General features: G+C 37.8%; 2 protein-coding genes across 2 annotated transcripts in view; one reads left to right on the forward strand and one right to left on the reverse strand.

The window, feature by feature from the left end:
* NtR (neuronal acetylcholine receptor subunit NtR) overlaps positions 1 to 3,744 on the forward strand; it is a 25,908-nt gene extending 22,164 nt beyond the window's left edge. Inside the window, exons 8-12 of the mRNA XM_074104872.1 lie at positions 274 to 379; positions 958 to 1,153; positions 1,824 to 1,970; positions 2,887 to 3,047; positions 3,513 to 3,744. Of these exons, the coding sequence (XP_073960973.1) occupies positions 274 to 379; positions 958 to 1,153; positions 1,824 to 1,970; positions 2,887 to 3,047; positions 3,513 to 3,719 (817 nt within the window). The 3' untranslated portion in view covers positions 3,720 to 3,744. The remainder of the gene's footprint in view (positions 1 to 273; positions 380 to 957; positions 1,154 to 1,823; positions 1,971 to 2,886; positions 3,048 to 3,512) is intronic.
* Positions 3,745 to 11,934: 8,190 nt separating this feature from the next.
* On the reverse strand, positions 11,935 to 20,760 carry LOC141440250 (probable chitinase 2). The gene is made up of 8 exons (XM_074104708.1): positions 20,686 to 20,760; positions 20,087 to 20,263; positions 19,066 to 19,166; positions 18,065 to 18,330; positions 15,797 to 15,957; positions 14,876 to 15,030; positions 12,473 to 12,595; positions 11,935 to 12,072 (listed from the first exon to the last, which is right to left on the reverse strand). The coding sequence occupies exons 1-8, from the start codon at positions 20,756 to 20,758 to the stop codon at positions 11,935 to 11,937; spliced, it is 1,194 nt and encodes a 397-aa protein (XP_073960809.1). The 5' UTR covers positions 20,759 to 20,760.
* Between the last annotated feature and the right edge of the window lie 2,158 nt (positions 20,761 to 22,918).

Genomic DNA, 22,918 nt, shown 5'->3' on the forward strand with positions numbered 1-22,918 from the left:
AACTTAGAGGTGCGAGCCAGGGTTTGAACCCACGATCCTCTGCTTGAGAGGCCATAGGTCAAACCACTCAGCCGCCACGGCTCCACCTTCAATTCGATTCAACCTGGTTTTGCGAAATATTTAACTAAAAATTGAAATTGAATTCACCCGTTTAAGAGCTACGGTGCCACAGACACACACACAGACACACATGGCGGCCAAACTTATAACACCCCTCTTTTTGCGTCGGGGGTTAACAAGAATAGATTTAAATCGGTTGATGTTTGTTTTTAGATGGCCACACGATGAGTATCGGTGTTCAGTCGTCATAGGCGCATGGGAAACTCACGAGCGGATTCAAATAGAAGAGATGAGTCACCAAGATGAAAAAATGGCCATAGTAAGTTTTATTTTGTTTTGACCCTACAAATAAAGCTTCCAGATAGTGGCAGTAGCATGATGAATGATTGTGTGTTACTCTGACGATATTTAAGCAGAGTAAATAAAATACGGAAGTCACTTTACTTGTTTAATTAGTAATAAGTTGGAACAAAAATAAGGCATGCGGTGAAGCTGCGAGCGAGCAGAGAGAGAGGCGCCACTGAGCGTGCGGCGAGGAATAGAACTAAAATTGCGTTCCATTTCTAACAGTTCAAAATGCAGAAGTGTAGTAATGGTGTCGGTGATAGTTTTGGTGGGTTTATGCAATTTGTGTGTCTTCTTACAGCAGCTGCATGCAGGCTTGCCAGGTGTACGGTATTCTACCGAACCGTTCGGTATTTTAGCACTGCGTTCGGTGTTCGTTATAACAAAAATATCGAAGTATGGGGTTTTTGCTCACTCTTCGGTATTTGTTCGAAAAAGACCTGGCAACCCTGGCTGCATGACACGTTTGTAGCATAGACGTAGCTATCATAAGATCGCGGGTGAGCAAAGTAATTGTAGTTTCTGTAAGTAACTGATTCAATAAATTGTTAGTTCACAGACACAGCGGAGGTAATTCCAAATGAATGGCAAATAAACTGGAAACAGGGCGTGGTGCTGCCTGCTAAATGGCACGCCATCTTCAAGCCAAACGACAATGATACTGACCTGAGCGACCGGTTTCTTATAAACATTAGACTAAAAAGGAAAGCCACGGCGTATAATATTGTGTTTTATACGCCTTTGACAGGTGAGAGTTCCTTTTTACAAGCTTTTATTTAGTTTCACCTGTCCCGTTGTCTGTCTGTCTGTCTGTAATCAAATCTTGCAAGTTAAATTCGACCAACTTCCAGTAGTTGGATTGTGTTGTGAAAATACAAGTACAGTCATCAAAAAAAGCTTGTATTACAAATGTCATTTTACCAAAAACTTATATACGACGCCAGTTAACCAGACCATTATCCTACTAAAATATAATAAAAAAAATATATATATAATAAATGTATTATAAATGCAAAATTTTGTGAGTATGTGTGTATGTTTGTGTCGGATCTTGATGTAATTTGGTACCTTTAAGTCTACTTAACTACCCAATTTAATTCCTTTATCTAGCTAGAATAACACATAGGCCACTTTTTATCCTGATATTTTCGCGTGGTACTAATTGTAAGTGAAAATCGCGAAAACTTAAAACATTACTCGACAACAATAATACCTAAACTGTATACATATAAACTATACAAGACTGAGCCTTATTTTCTAAAACGCGTGGAATCACAGTCCTTTTCACCACTTCTTTTTATCACACGGTATAAGATGAGGGTAGAAAGAGATAGTGAATGCAATTGCGAACATCAGCGCGTTAGACAATACGGCCAAACATATTCTGATTGTTGTGTACCAATTTTGTATAATTTCAGTGCTGGTACTGTTCGTCTTGATGTCATTCTGGAGTGAACCACTAGAAATGTCTCGTATCTGGTTCTACGCTGGTTCCACCATTGTTATATGCATGGGGTTATGCTACATCGACTATTTGGTGCCTTGCCATAATGTGCCCACTATTCGTAAGCACCACTTTATTTTACTATTAAAACATCCGTGCTTTGTCTGACTTTAGAATATGATGAACACATCTCTTCCCGTAAGTGTCGTAAATGACAACTAAAAAACCTGATGTCACAGTGGGCAGCAGCACTCTCTATAGCCAAATAATAAACTTTGGACTCCGGCTCTGCGGTGTGGAAGGCAAGAGAAGACCATCACACTATTTTTTAACCCTCAACGCAAAAAGAGGGGTGTTATAAGTATGACCGCTGTGTGTCTGAGTGTCTGTCTGTGGCACCGTAGCTCTTAAACGGGTGAACTGATTTGAATACGGTTTTTTTTATTTGAAAGTAGATTTTCTAGCGATGGTTCTTAGGCATGTTTTATTAAAATCGGTTTGGTTGTTTCTGAGATATTGAAGTTTGAAGTGACAAATGTCGGGGTTTTCAAAATTTTTGTTGGTTAGGTTATCTCGGAAGTTCACAACAAATCTTCAACCGGCGAACATGCCGAATTCGTCAAAATTATAGCGACTTAGAATTTAGAAAGACTTTTGTTAAGATGACATTATTCATTTATTTCAATAACAATGAATAATTTCTTTCATTTTGAATAACGAGCTAATCTCAGGAAATTAAAATGTACCTACACAAACATGAATTGACAATAAATTTACTTACTGCGGGTGGCACAAAGCGACTGTCATTAAGATTATTACGGAAGGTGGTCCAGTGGACGACATCTTGCTGACTTGGTAAAAGTGATGATGAATTACCTTGCTACTCTGACTGGCACTTTACGTGGCATTGACAGTATCAGCGTTACATACAAATCACAAAACAATCCACACACATGAAACGCCTCAAGTACTCCATCCACCAAAGGACTATTGACATAAAAAAGACGAAAAATTTACCTTCTCGTTTTTCTTTTCAGTTATTCTGTACGTGACGGTTTTAAGCGGCATTTTAATCGCTTTGCTCACACAAGTGTTATTGATGACATCAGTGGCCCAGAGGGTGTGCAAGTCATCTCTCATTTCTTCTGTACTCGCTAACAGAATCTTCAGAATTATATTTCTCTTACCCGCTATAAAGGTTAGCTACCCATACTTTTAAAATACGACTACATACAATTTTCAGAACAACTATCCGTAAAAAAAAAAAAAAAACGCAATTTTCTAAAATGTATAAAATGTATCTTATGGGCCTACCTTTTCAATTACCTACTTTTTTAAGAGCTCTGCGTAGCCAAAATGGCAAAAACGAAACCTTCATCGTTTTGCCATATCTATCTGTCCGTTTATCCGTCCATCCGTTCGTGGCTTAGCTAAAAGACTATTAGTGATAGAATGCTGTAATTTTGCACGAATATATTTTTAGCAATTATGCCAACAAAATGGTGAAAGTAAATTGCAGTTTTTTTTTTTCAGTATATACCTAGAGTACCTACTTACTTACCTCTAATGACGTAATTTTTTTCTCGTAATCACTTTTTCTCATCAAAACTTATTTTAGATCCCGTTGATTGGTTGGTTTGAAGGCAAACCTCTTTTCTTGCAGAATGGCTCCAACTACAATATGATAAATGAAGCATACTCGCAAGAAGATGATGAATGTGGTGCAATCGTTGCACCAAGGAACGGCAACGTCGAGGAAATGGAGACAGAAGCGGCAGGGGAGCGCGAGGAGCTCGCCTCCGCCATAGACAAACTCATGTTCGTTGTGTACTCTGTGGTATTTGCGGTTATGCTTGCCTTGCATTTCTAAAGCAATAAATTAAATACTCATTAAACGTGATATTTGTGTACGGCAAATGATTTTTAAGCCCCGACGCATAAAGAGGGGTGCTATAAGTTTGACCGCTATGTGTGTCTGTCTGTGGCACCGTAACTCTTAAACGGGTGGACCGATTTGAGTGCAGTTTTTTTTTATTTGAAAGCAGATTTTCTAGCAATGGTTCTTAGACATGTTTCATCAAATTGTTCGTTTTTAGATATTGAACTTTGAAGTGACAAAGTCGGGGTTTTCCAACTTTTTGTTGGGTAGGTTAATTAAGTGTGCTACAACCTTCTGCAGAAAATAAGTAGTGGGTCTTTATGTCTCCATCTGAAAAAGTGTCATCGTTGTAGTATCAGCCAAATAAGCCAAATAAATTTAATTTTTAAACAATTTCCTATCAAATGGATCATCATCATCATCTCAGCCTATATATGTCCCACTGCTGGGCACAGGCCTCCTCTCAGAACAAGAGGGCAGATCAAAGATCAAGGATCAAAGATCTCAGATCAAATGGATATTTGTTGCTAAAGTCGAACTTTCAAGTCGACAGACACATCTATTGGCATTATTTTTTCATGGCATGCAAACGATTATCAACTTTAGGGTGGTAGGGCACATATTTGGCTGATGGTATATACATACCTAGAAAGTCATTGTGACAAAGGTAATTTTGACGGAAGTCTTTACAGCGAACCTCATTGTGACGTACGCAAAAAGGTGAAAAACGGCAAAATACTAAATATAGACGTAAAGTAACTGCCACTGAACTGTATTAGGAACAAAACTGAGAAACGTAACGAAGCTGAGCAAATTATATAATTTATTTATAGAAAATGAGTTAATTTTTAAGTTTTAAATTTCGTTAAAATTGGCTTTTATTGCATAATTATTTCGACTGTCCCCCCTTTCGACGATGATGAAATTCACTATTATATGAAAAACGTTTAGTAAATTTAGTAGCAATAAATAGTGATCATTTATAAAAAATATTTTAAAAAAAATTAAGTGTCTTCCATCAAAAAGATAAATTAATATTTTAGCTAAACGAAGAGCAATTATTTCAAAAAGCGTAGATTTATTAAATCCGCACGCTAAAAGCTAGTCGCGGTTTTATTAAAAAACATATCATTTTAAAACAGATACCCAAAATTAAAAGCGAAAACTGCCGAACACGATTTCGCTTTTGAGAGCATTTTTATCGTAGATGTTAAAAAGTGCTCAATTTTTTATACAAATCGATCCGAAAATGGTATTTGCATGTGAAAAACCGACAGGAGGGCACACACCCACATCAAAGAAACGTGATTGGTTCGTTAAGCGGCGAAAATTGTCCGTACACGGCTCTACCGTACTGATTAATGCCTGGAAATAACTCCACGATCCCCAGAAAATACCCAGGCTGTGAAAATATTATGTGTATAGTGGAACATATTGAATCATGACCCAGGGTGGTCCCTTTGTGCTACTAATGTCATGTTGACATCTCATATTTTTGTCAAGCAATTCATAGTGAAAATGATTGTAGTTACCTAAATAATTGACGTTTTGGAAAAGAAAGCGAAAAAAATTACCACCAATAAATAAAATGACTACCAAAACAAGAATGACTGAATTTCGAAAATATCTACCCCTAAATCCCTATCTCTATTTTTATTTCCTGTTGTATTGTTTACCATGCATTTTGTCATTGTAGCTATGTTAACTAACTCATTGTGCTGATAGATAAGTGGTACTCAATAAAGAATATTTGTATTCTCGTATAGTATAAAATAAATAAAATTTAAAAATAAAATAACCCATGTAATTTTATTTTTTATATTATTTTTGTGATTCTAATTTACTTAGTTTAGATAACTCTAGCAATTGAAATAATTATAATATAATTTTGATTTTGAGAAAATAACTTTCTGCCAAGTTGCTTACGGCACATTTTTCCTTGCAATTATGGCCTTTCCGGAAGCGCTGGTAGCATAAAACGAATTGACATGGTAAAAGAGCCTTTTGTACCCGTAGACCTTACACAAGCCCCTTTACCAATTTTTTTTGAGTTTCGTATCCGTCAGTCTGCCTGTCTGTCCGTCATAGGGCTGTTTCTCAAGAAAATGTAACAGAGAGATAAGTAAACGCGCGATTCATAACATATATTTTAATTTTTTTTAAGGAGCCTGTATTTTTATTACTACTTCAAAAAATAATATCAAAACTGAAATAAAATTTAAATTTAATAAAAAACAATTAAAGAGGTAAGCCAATATAAAATTACCCCACACTGCATAGGTACATTATGCTTAGAAGCAGAGCTGTGTTAATTCTTGATTTTTGTAGACACGGCTTTTTTTTATACTGCATGTTTTACAAATCTAAAAAATTCATACAGAATAAGTTTTTTTTCATCCCTCCTGTTCGGAAAGTTTAATTTTCATGGGTAGATAGCCGGGTGGAAAATTGCGTTTTCATCTCTAGGGTGGAAAGTATTAGTCACGAAGTCGAAGATAATCGAGTTACGTCAATGGCTCTTTTTTTTCACGTTTCGGCATGACCATCTAGATGAGATGCTCGTCGTGACCAAGGAGTTTATAAACAACACTGGAGGTTGAACGCAGAACATCCGTTTGAAACAAGAAATCTGATCTTTATTACGTCAATCTCTTTCTTTAGTTAGCTTAAGAAAGAGACGGAAGTAATTCGTGAAATGTGAAGGAAAGAGATGGAATATATAAATAAGTAATAAAGGTCAAACTCCAGTTTTGTATATAAGCTCCTTGGTCGTGACCAACTCAATTTTTTTTGTAGTCGGCTGTGGCAAGTGACCAGGTCAATAAGGTACCGTTGGAGGGGTTGGGTTGGGTAAATTTAATTTGTTATTATACTAATTTTTTTTTAGTATTTTACTTTCATCACAGTCGAAATGAAAAGTAGAGTGTCTAACTCGGGTGAAATTACCCATTTCCCTTCGAACTGTTGGCGCTCTCACTTCGTTCGACCGCCAGAAATATCTCGGGTGAAATGGGTCACTTTCCACCCTTGGTTATCAATCTACTATTCCTATACGATTAATAAAAAGCCGTATCCAGTAGATAATGTATGCCAGTTATATATCAAATAGCTCGCTTTTCCCCAATTTGAGCGAGAAAGCCTCGTATTCCAGTGAGAGGCCGCGTATTAGATTCCTGTTAATCCAAACGAAAATTCTACGTCCCTTTATTCCGATATAGGTGAGTTTATCCGGACTAAGGAAGTAGAACGCTTACGCGAAAATGTGATGGAAAATCTGAAGGAACAATCGCTGCGTTGTAGAGTGAAATGGTGTTATATGAATTTTATTACAAAATGTTTTATATAGACTATCGCGGTAATTACTAACTTTATGATTTATATTCGGGTTTTGTTCCGCGTATCTTGATTTTAGAGAAGGCCAGAAGGGATCAAGGTACGCGGAACAAAACCCGAATTTAAATCATAAAAATAATTTTATTAGTTGCACATTAAAATCTATTTTTTTTCATCATTCCAGCCTATATACGTCCCACTGGTGGGCACAGGCCTCCTCTCAGAACAAGAGGGTTTGGGCCATAGTTCCCACGCGGGCCCAGTGCGGATTGGGAACTTCGCACGCACCATTGAATCGCTTCGCAGGTTTCCTCACGATGTTTTCCTTCACCGCAAAGCTCGTGGTAAATTTTTAATTTTAAAAAATACATAATTAAAAAAATCTGTGAAATGATTTTTGTCAAAACACGTTCTTATGAGATAGGTAAAATTGTTTTTTCACATAGTGTTTTCAACAGAACAAATATCTCAGTGTTCGAATATTTTGAACGACTAGACAGCCCCGGTGTTTATGACGACGACTGTACATAGGTACGTTATAAAATAAAAGACAGACAAACACGGTGAAATTATAAGAATCCTTGTAAGGAATACGAAATTCTAAAGAGATTATAATGATCACCAACTTTATACAGGGTCAATATTCTGCGTAAATACATGCTCTGCTACTTTTTAACGTTATTGTTATTGGGTCCAAAAGTAGTGTGAATTTTGTTTATGGAAATAATCATTTCCTGCGCCACATCAGTCATCTTGGCAATGATGGTCTTTCCGAAAGCGCTTATAGTATAAAAATTTGCATGTAAAAGAGCACTTGCGGCAAAAATAATTACGTTTATGAAATTGCTCTTTGTAGTCTCCAAGCATCTGACTAAATTCGGCAAAAAGGTCCTCGACATGTCCTTAAGTAAGTAACCAAATTAACTCATCTGCTTGAAAAGCGTGACCCTTATAAGGCTAAAGCTCCAAAAAACAAATATCTGACAGGGGCCCGCCTTCATACGTGGAGCATTTAATCAACTGGAGGCGTCAAAGGCTATTTTTTATAACTTAGCCAGCGTAAAAAAGTTGGAAATCCCTGACATTTTAATTTGAGAGTTCAGTATATCAAAAACAGTTAAAGGTTTCCGGATCCCGGATTCTATCGCGCAAAGAAACTCCAAGCATAGGTCTCTCCATAGCTCGTTGCGTAACACTGAGCCTCTCTAATAGGCCAACAGTCAAGGACCACGTCTCAGAGCTATAGGTCATCACTACTGGTCGAGCGAGACTCTAGTCTTCAGGCACTGCGAAATATTGGACGAGAAGACAATTTTTTTTACTAACTACACCCATATATGTTTTTGAGCGAGTACTGCCTTTTCGCAACGTAACGTTTGGCAACCTGTTTCATTTCGCAACTTTTCATTTCGCAAACTCTAAAACTGTAAATATTTCAGGATTTATTTCAGGGTCATCGTGTAGAACCCTTAAGGTTAGGTTAGGTTAGTTTTATAAAAATCCTGAAATATTTACAGTTTCAGAAATATTAAACAGTTGGGAAATGAAAAGTTGCGAAATGAAACAGGTTGCCAAACGTTATTCGCCGAAACATTAGTAAACCGTTTTTGAGAGATAGACAGGGCCTATCCAGTAGGTTTAATGCTCTCACACAGCTAGCTCTAAGCTCTCAAACAATGCTATTGTTGGAGCTCAACAAGACTCGAAGTACTTGCGACTGTGTCATTGTTCTGTGTTCATTTTCTATACTAAACATTCGTGATACCCAAGTACGTTGACGACGTGATAATATTTAGGGAAGGAGATAAGTCATGTAAATACAGCGTCGTGCACACGTTCACGGTTTAATAATTTAATACAAAAAATTATGTCCCAGTCCTTGACATTTTAATGCCTAATAGATGACCATCATCTCGGCCCATTCAAGGTGTTAATTAAACGGCTGAAAACCTGAAACTAATTTGTTCAGAATCTAGAGTAGGATTGATTAGACCATATATTTTAAAGGAGGTTGTGTTTTTATCCCTTTTTTCACTGCGCCCAGTCTAAAAGTTATGAATGCAGCATACGCCAATTAAATTGCCTACTATTTTGATAATTTAATACTGGCCGTTTCGTCTGTCAGTTTTATTTTCTTTTCTATCATACCGTCCCGCTGACGCTTATTTATTTAATACGAGAGTGAGAGGGGTGATACGATACGAAGTTCGATTTTAGAATTTCGTAGTAGCCCTTCTGAGCCGTTCGTGGAATCGATTCACGCTGTTTGCCCCGACACGGCACACGTCGCGGATTCCAATTTAGTTCTAATGGTGGTAGGAATGGCAAAGATTAAGAGGTGTAGACGTGACTTATTAATTGTAATAATACCATTTATTTCGGGCAACATAACCTATACAGTAAATATCTTACAGATTAAAATAAGTACATCTAATCAATAAAAACACAATATTCAAAAGTAATTAGTTGACAAAACGACGTGACCCCGTTGAATCACTATCCCTGATTGCATTCATTCTGCGGCATGTGCCCCGGAACCGCTGGAACACGAAGTCTTTCAGCCAGAGGCAGCACTCGCGACTCGCTTAGTATTCATAGTGTTCGCTGGTGCTCGTGTCGTCACAGTGCGAGTGTTAGATGGGCCTTATTAAAAACAGCTTTATTTGCGGCTTCGTCATTATCAAATCAGCCGTAGGACATCTACTTACTGTTGGACATAGATATCCCACACAGACCTCCATTTGCTTCGGCTGGAAGCGGCCTGTACCTATCTACCGTGAACCCGCGGCTTTGCGGCTTACCGCTACATTATGCTGAGTGGGGCCCAATTAATACTATTCAATGGTTTTTTTTTTTTTATTTAAGTACCATTTTTTATTTTCTGTGTATCAAATATGTATAAATAAATCTCTTACTCTCTCTTTCATTCTGTCTCTCCCTCTCCAAAACGAAATTGCCATCACTGACTACAATATCACAGAAGTTCAGCAGGGCTACTACGAAACTCGAAACTCGAAGTTCGTGTCGTGCGGTCCCTCTGACACTTATACTATTTAATACGAGAGCGAAAGGGACGGTACGATACGAAGTTCGAGTTTCGTAATAGCCCTGCAGAATTGTAACCCTATTTAAAGATAATATATAGAAAATTACACATTCTGGAAGCCATGTGTGGGGAAGAAAAGAAGCGCAATTGAATTCATCAACTAAAAGCATTTTAAAAAGCCTTATACTGTTTACCCGACTCAGTCTGTAACGAACTGAACTCAACTGAAGTGAACTGCTCAGAAACAAGGGTTATGTTATTGCTGAAATAGTGGTTGAAAAAGGATGGCATTTCATTCTTGAGATATGCAATCTACTTACATGAAACAATGAAGAAAAGTCTCAGTGATAGCAGAAGAGGCGAAATAACATTTATATTCCTTTCGGCGTTTGTAGCTTTTTTATATTTAGAGAAATAAAATTCATTTTTTTTTCGTAGCGCATCTACATTGAATTAATCTTTGTCGTGGGCCTGTCCCACCGAAGTAATGAAAAGCGGTCTTTCGAAACAAATGTTGACTCGACGAAGACGGCAAAAGGATAAATATCGCCGAATTTACTTTTAATTTAGTACCTAAACAAAAGGGGTCCTTGATATAGCTATTACTGGAAATTTGTGGAAAATTGTTACGAAAAACTTGTCTGAGAGGACCCTGGGAATAGGTCAAGTTTATTTGTTTGCTGCTGAAGATTTCAGTTTTAGTAGGTATAGAAAATAGGCTGTAGATAGAAATATTTTCATGTAGTTTATTTTCAAGTTGGTAGTAAAAAACTAATTTCCATCGCAAATTATGTAGAAATACACATAATTCTACCATTTTCCAGTGCGAGTGCTTGTTATTGTTCAAAACTGACTGCAGTGATGGACTTCTGAGTTATCTCAGCTGATAGTAAATACAGATGAAGAGATCGAAGCTGAAGCTAAAAATATTTGTTTTTAAAACAAATAATCGGCGTGTAAATGGATCGCTTGTGATTTGATTTACACGTGTCATGGAATGAAGAGGACCCAGATTCGCCACCCAACTCCACCTTCTTTTACTTTTTATGTTTTATTAACTAAAAGCAGGTAGGTAATATTTTCAAGATTTTTTAAAGTTACTGAACAAAAATTTATAAATATTTCTATAATTATAGAATACTAAAAGTCCAATGAAAAATATACTAAATGAGAAAAAAACTAAAAGTAAAATTTTCCAAGTTGCGGAACATCGATGTTGCCAACCAAAACGTACGAAAGCCGTATCAGTATAAGGATTTAAAAATTCAATCACAACCGGACGCGTCTTCGGATTTGTTTGGCTCAGATTTAGTTATCAATTTCACGGCTCAACATAAACTCTGCTTCCGAAATAGACCCTGAGATTAACGACCTCGCTCGGACTCTGGAGTAAATTAAATATTTAAAGTTCAGTGTCTCAAAGATACAAAATGTTAAGAAAACAAATAAAATAACCACCACTATTTTCTGTTCTAGGCTTCATTTCCAAAATTACTTACCAAAAAGTAATAACGGAAATGGTAATAGTACGAAATATTCAATAAATTAAATAAATAAAATCGTTTCTTTTCAGACAACATGGCTATTTCAATACGGTTTTTTACGTGAAAGCTAGTTTCCTTGCGGTTCTTAGGTAGGTATGTTTCATCAAAATCGGTCAGGCCGTTTTTAAGATATTGATCTTGTAAATGACGATGCAGAGGAGTTTTCAACTTTCCGAAGATGGTTAGGTTATGTAAAAATAATTTACCTACGTGCCAAAGAAAATATATTTTCAGCAGGGACATATTAATACATGGCTAGTGTCAACAACGTTCTAGTAAAATCTTATGTATTTCTCCCTATAGCTCTATTGATACTTCGCAGCAATGGGAAATCTTCACCATGACAGATACCATGGAAGTCATCGGTCTCTATGCTCCATGCCATGACGCCAGCTATGCCGAACTGTAATCCATACTCCACCTACGATGAGAAATATGTAGTATTAAATTAAGGGCCTGAGGCCACAGACCTTATATCGAGATAGACGAAAAGAGCGCTTCAAATTGTATGAGAACCTAGCGTGTCAAATTTTTCGTACCTACGATGATTTGTCACGAGCGAGGAATCATATTTGGTCATAATGGTAACTGCACGCACCTATCTCTTATTTTTATAACACCTTATTTATTATTAAGCTAAAAAAATAAGCTAAAAACAAGTAACAAAAACGTACGTACGTAACGAACTTAGTGTCTTTTTCCCTTATTGCAACTGACTCAACACAAAAAACTGTGCCAACAGTAGCCTCGAGGTCAAAAACTTAAAATATTCCCAGTATACCTACTCGAAACACGATGTTGCTTGAAATACTCGTAAATACCTTTGCAGTAATGGAGTCAGAGTTATCATATGACACCCAGTTCCTGCCTTGGACTGCATATGGCACCTTGGCTAAAGTATCTTCACGGACATCCCAAGTCTCTACGCGTAGCTTCTGGCAGAGCTGCAATATAACATGAGTATGGAAATGATATTAAAAAAGTACAAGTATAATGTTAACCGAACAAAAGGGAAAGTATAGTATGTAATACTTACTTTGCCATGTATATATTTAATTGAAATATGTAAATTCGTCCGTAAATATCCAAACTTGTTCAAGAAACGGCAGGACTTACCTGTAACACATTCTTTAAGGCACAAAAACAGACTTATTTTACCCCCATCAAATTTAAAAATCCATTCCAATAGTACACATAGTATGTCTGTAAAAATATATAATAAACTGCCAAACACCATACAAAACGAAAATAACGAAAAAAAAATTATAAATAAACTTAAAGAATTCATGATAGAAAAATGCTACTACTCAATAAATGAATACCTAGATGATAGATGATAAATTTAACATAATGTTAATAAATAATCCTAATAGATAAAAGGGACATGATGTAATATTAATTGATTAAGAATTTCATAAAAGTAAGTCAGTTTAATGTGATTGTGACATTTAGCTATAAGATAAAATTTATTAATTATATAAAAGCTGCCCTCTTGTATAAATATTGCTGTGCCCAACAGGGTCCATGATGATCACATAATCTCTTTGTAACATCTGTAACCATACATTGTGGAAAAGCAATAAAATATTGAGTATTGAGTATTGAGTATTGAGTATACCTATGTTAGTCGTATCGTAGGTAGTCTTGGTTAGCGCAGTGACCAATACTAAGAAAAATGTCGGGAGACCGTTGTTCAGATTTAAGGACTGTGATAAGCGAGATACGGCCACCTTTGAAATTGTCCACTATGACTAGGAAAAGCTAGCGGAAAAACGTATTGCAATGACGCCTGGTTCAAAACACTTGCTTACAAGAGGCAGAAACTATATCAAGGCGGTTCTGCAGCAACCTCCGCGAACTTCTCTTGTCAGGTCTGTGGGCGAACATGTCGCTCGCACATCGATCTACGAGTAGTCAGTCGCAAAAGACGTTATACCCAGTCAACACGCCAAAATTCATTTGAAACAGACGCATACTCGTATGTCTAAATGAGTCGTATCAGTCAACAGTTGTAGACCGAAGGTCGAGCAAAGTGGTGGTGACTACATCTCAGAAAACACCCCACTCTGCCAAAAACTATGACAGGCACAAAATGGTACCACATACTTTGCTACTTCTATCTCATTAAAACTGTAGAAAAAAATTGATGTTACTCTGTTGTTCCATTACCGTCCACCTATTCGAATGTAGTTCTATATCACGCAATACAGATAGACAAATATCTGGATTGACACATAGGATACTTAATATCCCGGCTTGGTCATTCTACGAAACTCTGATGGTTAACTTAAGCTAATATTGACCTCAAAACTGAGCATCTAAAAAGCCAACATAAAATATTTTACCCACTGTTAGGGACGTTTATTTCTCAGAAACAATATCTTACAACTAAAATAGTAACACGACTATTTAACTAACTTCCCTCCGACAAGGGATTTGACTGTTTTGCTGAAAGTTGTACAAGTCGTATTTAAGTTCTGGCTAGCTAAAAGAGCAACTGACACTGAGTTAACCTTAAGTTCAAGAGAAGTCACTGTCTCGTAGATTCACTAATTGAATTGTAAGTACTTTATTAAGCAAAAGAAAGTGTATTTAAATGTATTCGGACTTTAAAGGTATTAATACAAAAAGTTGCTTAAAAGCTTTACCTACATCTTTGTCACTTTTTGCGAGGGATAATGTTAACAAACATCTATACCCATGTTAAAATCGCGGTGATGTACACAACACACATATACTCATGTCAAACTCGTGCATCGATGCTGATAGACACCGCAGCCTTAACATTTCTCGTGGTGCTCGGCAAAGAGAAATCTTCGTAGATGATGAAATGGAATGGAACCCGCTTGTTCTATTATAAGTACCAGTGACAGAATTTTTATTCCCAGTACTTAATATTTTGAACAAAACTTTTTACAGCTACTACCCAGTACTGTAGTCCGTGGCGTAGCTAGATAACCAAAGACCCTGGGGCAAAAAATAAACTGGGGCCCAACTAAACTATTTAAAATCGTTTGTTCCGTATACCGAATATTCCGAATGTGGGAGAAATTTTCACTAGTTCAAATTTATACTTTTTAAGTCAGAGTCCGAGGGGCCCCCTGAGCATGGGGGCCCCGGGGCACTGCCCCGTCTAGCCCTCCGGTAGCTACGCCACTGTAGTACTACTAGTAATTTTAAACAGTGGACCTCCTACGGCTGATATGATGATAATGGTGAGTCACCTCATTATATCCAATGAGACCCCTCGTCTGAGTATAAGGGCCTGCTAGGCCAGGTCCGTTGGATGGTGCCCTAACGCCATAAATTTGATCATCAGCAAGGACAAACGTTCTACCGTACAGTGGCACACCCAGTACTAGTTTCTCCGGTGGACAACCTGTAAGAACCGTAAAAGGGTTACTTTAAAATGCAGGGGCTACTTTGGACAGAAACAGGGCAACAGGGCAATCGCCCGGGGCCTCGCTCTTGCAGGGCCCTCGAGCAACAACCCAAGCAAATTTTTAAAAATATAGATTTTATAAACTATTGTTTTCTCATCACATACTTTTCACTAAGGACAAAGAGCCTCGAAAAGACCTGACGCCCGGAGCCTCGCAATGGGTAAGGCCGCCGCTGACTAAAACAGTTTTTACGCAATATCCTGATTTTTTTAGACCATTTGTGGCAGTGAAATACCTACCTTCATAAATTACCTACCTTTTTTCATTTGCTCAATCGAGCTATCAATATTTGCGTTTTATAACCATTTTAAATCTATCAAGTAGCCCCAAAATTTCTTGAAGTACCTAACCCCAGTTTACCGAATATAAAAAAAATATGCTTTGGTTTTCGTACACCTTAAGACAGGACCAATAGTGTCCAATAAGAACCTATAATCATCGTATTGTTAAAGTCATCTGCAAGGGCGGATAACCTGTTCATAAAAGGATATGTTTCGGGCATGGCCATAGAGTCCTAGAGCCATAGAGACCTTCCATAAAACACCTAACCAGCTCATAATAGTTGGAATGAATAGCCACACACCACTCAAACGGTCAAAAATTTCTGGATTGGTCGATCGGGAGCGTCGTGGTGTGGTCGGTTGGATCGAATAACCAGGAAATGAAGGTTGGAATTCCTTCTAGCGTCTAGTTTTAACTGACCTTGATTCAGCCAATACTGAAGGGCGAAGTCGACTGAAAATACTCTGTCCTGCGACTCGTCTTCATCTCCCTCCCCTTTATGAAGGGGAGCGTTATGGCCGGTCACGTGGTCCCATGCTCCGTACATATCGTATCCCATGATGTTCACGTAATCCAGGTAACTGTTTTAACGGCAACATAACAAGCAATCCTCATTATGTAATTCTTATCGACTTTCCCTCGATATAAGAAAATAACATACGGAGACCGAGGAAAGAGCCAGGCCAACGAACGGGCAAGCTTCTTTTTTAAAAATTTAAAGAGTTTTTTTGCTTCAGGATCCCACGGACCAAGCATTTCAACAGCAAAAGCCGCAAATATGAAATTGTTTACCAGATTCTCATATTTACGGCATTTTGGTAATTATTGTTTATTTTATATATTATTTGTTTGTTTATAAATACAAGGATCATGACATACGGAACAAACAGACAATACTGTTGAATTAAAAATTAACCTAAAAATATCCTAACTATCTATACAATTAGAGTTTACCCGTGGCTTTGCACGCGTCAATCATTAGATTAGATTTCATAAACGCTTGTTATAGCCTAAATTAAATAAAAATATGTTGACTTAGACTTTTTTTCACTTAGATACAGCAGTTGAATTGAAATTCCTTTGTTGTTTGGTCTTTATTGACCTTGCATTATAAACAACAGTGCCAAATCTCGTAACTTCATATCCAGCGGATGAAATCTCGAGATTTTATCTCTATCCCCTAGTAATATCGAGATAAAAAGTAGCCTTTGTGTTATTCCAGATGTCCAGTTATCTACATACCAAATTTCATCCAAATTCGTCCAGCCGTTTTAGCAACAAACATACACACACACTCACACAAACTTTCGCATTTATAATTCGCCCAAGTTTTGTCTCTGCGGAAGAGTGCCCATAAAGGCTACCTGCATTTCCGCGCTGGATTGTATGTATGTATGTAAACTCTTTATTGCACATAAAAATAAAATAAAAATAAATACAAATTCACAAAAAGGAGAGCAAAGGTGAGCTTATCCCTAAGAAGGGATCTCTTCCAGCTAACCTAGTTAAGAGAAGACAATTTAGTAAGAAGAAGAAAATAATAGAGATTGTGGTGTCAATACTCGTACATTGGGCAAGAAATACGCCAGTCCTATGACCATGAGTAAATAAGCTTAATCTTAACATGTGTATTAAGTGTTTACATTCTTAATACACACATATAATATAACACGATTTTATTTCTTTATAATCCTTCTATAAACTATCTTAAATATCGTCAACTTCATAACAATACAATGACGTTGGAAAGTCTGCAAATATTTGTTTAATGATAATATATTTATTACTAACGGTCCAGGAAAATACCTAATGTCTAACAAAATAGATTGCTATCTCGTTAGAGTTTATGTATTAAAAGCATGTACTCGTAGTTATAGATAACACTTGAGAAATTGCATTGATAAAGACCTTCAACATAAATATTTCTTCATTATCAGAGGCATCACAAGTAGTCATTGCCAACATCTAGTATTAGATTCTAGTACGTGTAGCTCTTAATTTTCTTGAAACATTACTTCCATTATTTTACGAATTGTGCATTATGGCAAATAATCTCAAATAGATTTAAAACTATCGAACGATATTTAATATATTGATAAATGAGTAATTTACATGACGGCCTCCCACCAGATGGACGGACGATACTTATCATGGGAGTTGCGGGAAACCGGTGGATGCCAGAGGCGAGTTACTGTTCATTGTGGCGTTCTAAAGGGGAGCCGTTTGTTCAGCAAGTGGACGTCTTTCGGCTGATGATGTTGAATATTTTAATATTTTACTTGGGTAGGCACAATGTAGCCGTTTTTCGAATGATAATTTTATATTTATATTCTGCCCTAGCAAGAGCGATGAATACAGGGTGTCCCACGGCTATGCCCCATTGGAGAGAAACTATCTTAAAGATTATAAATATAAAATTTTACTGAAAGAAGACTTCATTTAGATTTAAAAAACATTTGTACCTGGTGGGTACTGAGGCTGATTGAAATAGTATGACAAAATACGATTGGAAAGGATTATTCACCTTCATCTTTACGCGTATTAGGCAGATGACTACGGCGAACTCCTCATTGTCAGATAACGCGCAGGACACGGTTTTTAAGCCCCGCCTACTAGGACACAAGGCCATTTTTCTAACACAATTACAATTCCTGGCTTATTATTTATTCGATGAATTGCTGAACATACCTAGAAATTCCTCGCACGTCATAGGACTTCGATGCCCACTTTTCCACAGCTGTCACTGCAGCCGTAAGCAACAACCCTCGCTTATCTAGCTCATCTCTTAACTCTTTCAGCAGTCTGGTAAAATTGGTGATGTCTTCTGTGCCATAAACAGAGGTTCCTCGATTGGGATACTCCCAGTCGACCTCGAAACCGTCGAAGCCGTATTGATCGACCATTGCCATGGCGGAGTTTATGAAGTTCTTGCGAAGGGTGGGATTTGCTGCCATCTGAAAAAGTTCGTAAAAGGTCGTAAGGTAAATACCGTAGGCGACAGGCTAACAACCTGTCACTATTGTTTTTGTCAAACTTAAAACGTAAAATTGTTAAAAGTGGCACCGAAGCGGTAACGTTTCGTGTGCTCTGCGCCTACCCCATTTGGGAATACAGGCGCTTTATAGGCGTGATGTTTGTGTGTGTGAACTTCTACATCTATCTATATTGCTGCTATCATAATCATCCTACGTCCCACTGCTGGGATCAGCCAAATAAGCGGTTTATCGTTCGAACGCTTTCAAGTTGACAGACACGTATATTGGCATTATTGTTTAGTGACATGCAAACGATTATCAACTTTAGGGTGGGAGGCCACATATTTGGCAGATGGATCATGAGAATGTAACTGGATTTTTTTTTTGAGTAAAAGTCAAGTTAAGTTAATTAGGCCGCCTATTGCTCACCATGTAATTTTATTCCCTGTGTATCTGTTTTCTGTATCGCTTACTATGTTTGGTGTACAATAAAGAGTCTTTGTGTTATATTGTATTGTATTGTATACTTGTACACATATTTTTTCTTTTGAAAGTGCGTTAAAGTTTGGGAGTGGGAACCAGGAAATCATGAAAACTCAACCGCCAAGTTTAAAGAAAGTATAGAATTCCCGTGGAAAATTGAAATCAATTGCTAGATTCAATGAGTGCGCCAACGAAGTCGCAGATAAAAGTTAGTTGAATAAGAAAACTCACCAGAGAATATTTCTCCGATCCTTCATTAAAACCACCCACGGCTAAAATGATCTTCAATTTAGGATTTATCTTCTTCAAATCGTTAAACTTCTTAAGGTATCCTGGAATATTACAGCATCATTTCCTGAACTGAATAATGTCGTTTCATTTCATACTAATAACAAGTTAAAAAGGTAACCTCGGTTTCATCCCGTTAAGCTGCCTGTCCACTGAAGCCGAGCGAATCAGCGGAGCGGTGAGCGAAATAAAAATCCACCAATAGAATTGCATAAAATCCCGCTCCCCTTCAGTCGTCGGGGAGCTTAAAAAATCATACAAAACCGGGAAGCGGAGCGAGTACCGGAGCGAGGAAGAGGAACGGGGAAGCGGAACGGAGAAACGAGCGCGAGCGGGGAAGCTCCGCGAATAGAAAAACGGTTCGCAACTCAACTCCGCATTACTTTCTCGCTCCACTCCGCTATCTAGCTCTACGCCTATGGACAGACACAGTCCGCAACTCCACTTCGCATTACCCCCTCGCTCCGCTGCGCTATCTAGCTCTACGCCTATGGACAGACACACTCCGCAACTCCACTTCGCATTACCTATCTAGATCTACGCCTATGGAAAGACACAGTCCGCAACTCCACTTTGCATTACCTCTTCGCTCCGCTCCGCTATCTAGCTCTACGCCTATGAACAGACACACTCCGCAACTCCGCTTTGCATTACCTCTTCGCTCCACTCCGCTATCTAGCTCTACGCCTATGAACAGACACACTCCGCAACTCCACTTCGCATTACCTATCTAGCTCTACGCCTATGGACAGACACACTCCGCAACTCCACTTCGCATTACCCCCTCGCTCCGCTCCACAATCTAGCTCTACGCCTATGAACAGACACACTCCGCAACTCCGCTTCGCATTACCTCTTCGCTCCGCTCCGCTATCTAGCTCTACGCCTATGGACAGACACACTCCGCAACTCCACAGACTACTTGATGTAATTGAAGTAAAATCGTACTTTCCAAGTATCGTACCTTTGCCCCAGTTTTCTTCATAATCCAGGTCCAGGGACTGCACAGTACCCGAATAATCTATACCTACGAACGTATACACTATATGTGTACAGAGACCAGTGGGTACGTCCGTTACCTCGAACTTGCCAAGACCCGTCCTGTAGGATGCCCAAGTGCCATAATAGCAGATTACTACTTCTGGAATATAAAAAAAAGAATTTATCTTAGGGCTATTTTTCAACGAGAGGCGACGACATTGTAACCAATCGCAGACAGCATTAAAATACAGCTTTATAGAGTCTGACCTTCTTATTGTCTAGCGCCTTAAGGCTTAGTTTCATTGGTCGGTAACTGGGTCGATATACCATCGGTTCAGAAAAACCTTTGTTGAGAAGAATCCGGCAAGAAAAGAAACTCAACGAGGTATAACAATATATTTAGCATACCTAAGTACTCACGTGTCAGAACCAATATGTAGGTACACTAAACACACGGAAGAGCTTAGTTCAGTAAACATAAAGTATAACGGATATCAACAAATAACAAAAACTGATCAAGCGTGAATCGATCTGAAAAAATGAAAGACTCGCAATTGCCAAATATTTATAATTCGAACTTACTTTCGTCCGCTTCTGAGACACTATTTAAGGTGAACAGGAATAAAAGCGATAGCGAACCGAATATAGACTTCATCTTGCTCGAAGCTACGAACATTCAGGTAAAATTTATAAAATTACTTGTATTTATAGGTTAGTTATCAGACAATTGACAGTAATCAATGAAAATTGTTACTTTCGAGGGGCATAGCAGGAAACCACTTTAATTAAGTATGCACCTATGTTTGAAGGTGCATTTCATTTGCACGATTAGGTACTTCTACACCAGAGGCCGTACTGTCTAAGACCCTGTTTACATTAATCCAGTAAAATTGTTCGAGTAGCTATACGTTGCGGGACCACAATCGAAATGCACGATGAGTTGTCATACTACTGGATCGATTTTACTGGAATAATGTGAACAAGGCCTAACGCGCTGACGTTCACGATCGCACCCATCGTCTCTTTCTACCCTCGTCTTATACCCTGTGACAGAAAGAAGTGGTAAAAACAATTGTGATTCCAAGTGTGTTAGACAATAAGCCCTCTGGACCTAGGTTTGCTGGTAAGACAAAAAGAAAAACGAAAAATATAGATCGAGTTCAAATAAGTTGTTGTTAAAAAAAAATGTGCTAGATTTTCAGTTAGCTAGTGTTTTTGTTGACGTACTTGCACTATCATCAATCATATATCTACATTCCTTATTAATCTTAGCTTTCTATGTTCGACAATTTGGGATGGGCGTTCTTGAGTCAGACCAGAACTTTACGCAGGAATAGTTTAGATGTATGTGTAGATTAGATTACAATGTCGTGCATAGTTTGAGAAAAGGACGGATAAACTCTTCCGGAGTGAGTCGTAAAAGGCGACTAAGGTACCTTAAGAGTCGCCAGTACGCTCGCCGCTGATCGCATTTTCATACAAAAGTACTAAGTTTCGTTCTAATTTACAAACAACACAATGAAACAAAATAAAACTTTGCGACTACATTGGGAGCAGCTATTTTGATGTTTATAATGAGTTTCGTTCATATTCAATGTAACAAAATAAAATCACATTAATTTTAAGTTTTGTATGAGAAAAGGAAATTTGTTTTTTTTTCGTTACATTTTATTTTAACCAAACCTATTTAATTAAAAACATCGTAATGGCGGCTCCCATTATAGTTTCAAAGTTGCGTTTTGATCCGTAGTGCTGCTTGTAAATAAGAACAAAACTACATTTGTATGGGGACGCGAGCGTACTGGGGACTCTTAAATAGAGACGAGCAGTAGCGCTCTCTGTAGCCAATTAGAAAATTAAAACTCTAGAACTACGGGGAAACCATCACGTTAGTTTCAAGAAAGTCATTACGAAGATTCGCTACCAATACTCAACCGATAACCAGAAGTATACTGTCTAGAGTGTAGTAACTTAGAAGATAAATAGGACGATGATGAAAATAATTATGAAATCAATGTTCATTTTTTTTTTTTAACAAAAAAGTAAAACGGACTCCAAAAAAATAACAAAAAATGGAACCGACTACAAAGCCCTTGAAAATATTTTCCTAGGTACGTACTGGCTCGAAGTCGGTGACTCAGCACGAGCCAGCAGGAGTGGGATAATAGTCGTCTACCTCACCTACATACTATGGGTTTTAATCCCCCCTGCTTCGTTGAAGTTGTGTGGTTAAAGCCACAGGTTCACGGTGGATGCAGGCCACTTTCAACTGAAGCAACTCGAGATATATGAGCACATAGGTCCTACAGCTGATATGATGATGAAATGACTTGGGGCGCTGACCTTATGCGTCGTTGCATGCAAGAGGGTTCTGTCCTGGAAATGAACCCTAGGTTACCTAATCATCAGACTAACATGATAACGCAGAATTTGCATAAATGGTAGAGTCACCAGTGCGCGCTGGCACAGGAGTACAGTTTGCGATATTTAAAGACAATCACTATTCCGAAACGTTATCATAATACTTATCAACTCTATTACCCAAGCTAAAGTTGTTGACACGATTATAAATTTTATCAGGCAATCAATAAAAATAGTTGGCGGAAATTATTCTAAGTAAACCTCCATTACATAGATAAGATTACACTGTTGATGCTGATGACGATTTAGTAACCTGTCTTTACAACATGTTACACCACCCAGAAAACTATATACGTGTAAAATGTAAGTTGTTGATAATGTGTATAATGTATCTAGGTAATCTAAGGCAAACCGTCCAATATTTAGATAGAAGGACGTCAATCGTCGAACCCAA

The sequence above is a fragment of the Choristoneura fumiferana genome, chromosome 22 (genome assembly GCF_025370935.1).
Source record: "Choristoneura fumiferana chromosome 22, NRCan_CFum_1, whole genome shotgun sequence".
Lineage (NCBI taxonomy): Eukaryota > Metazoa > Arthropoda > Insecta > Lepidoptera > Tortricidae > Choristoneura > Choristoneura fumiferana.

Coding starts and splice junctions, on each gene's coding strand:
- LOC141440250 (XM_074104708.1), bottom strand. CDS start 20,758: ATGAAGTCTATATTCGGTTCGCTATCGCTTTTATTCCTGTTCACCTTA. Junction 19,167..20,086: donor TGAAGAAAACTGGGGCAAAG/GTACGATACTTG, acceptor GTAATATTCCAG/GATACCTTAAGAAGTTTAAC. Junction 18,331..19,065: donor GATCGGAGAAATATTCTCTG/GTGAGTTTTCTT, acceptor GAACTTTTTCAG/ATGGCAGCAAATCCCACCCT.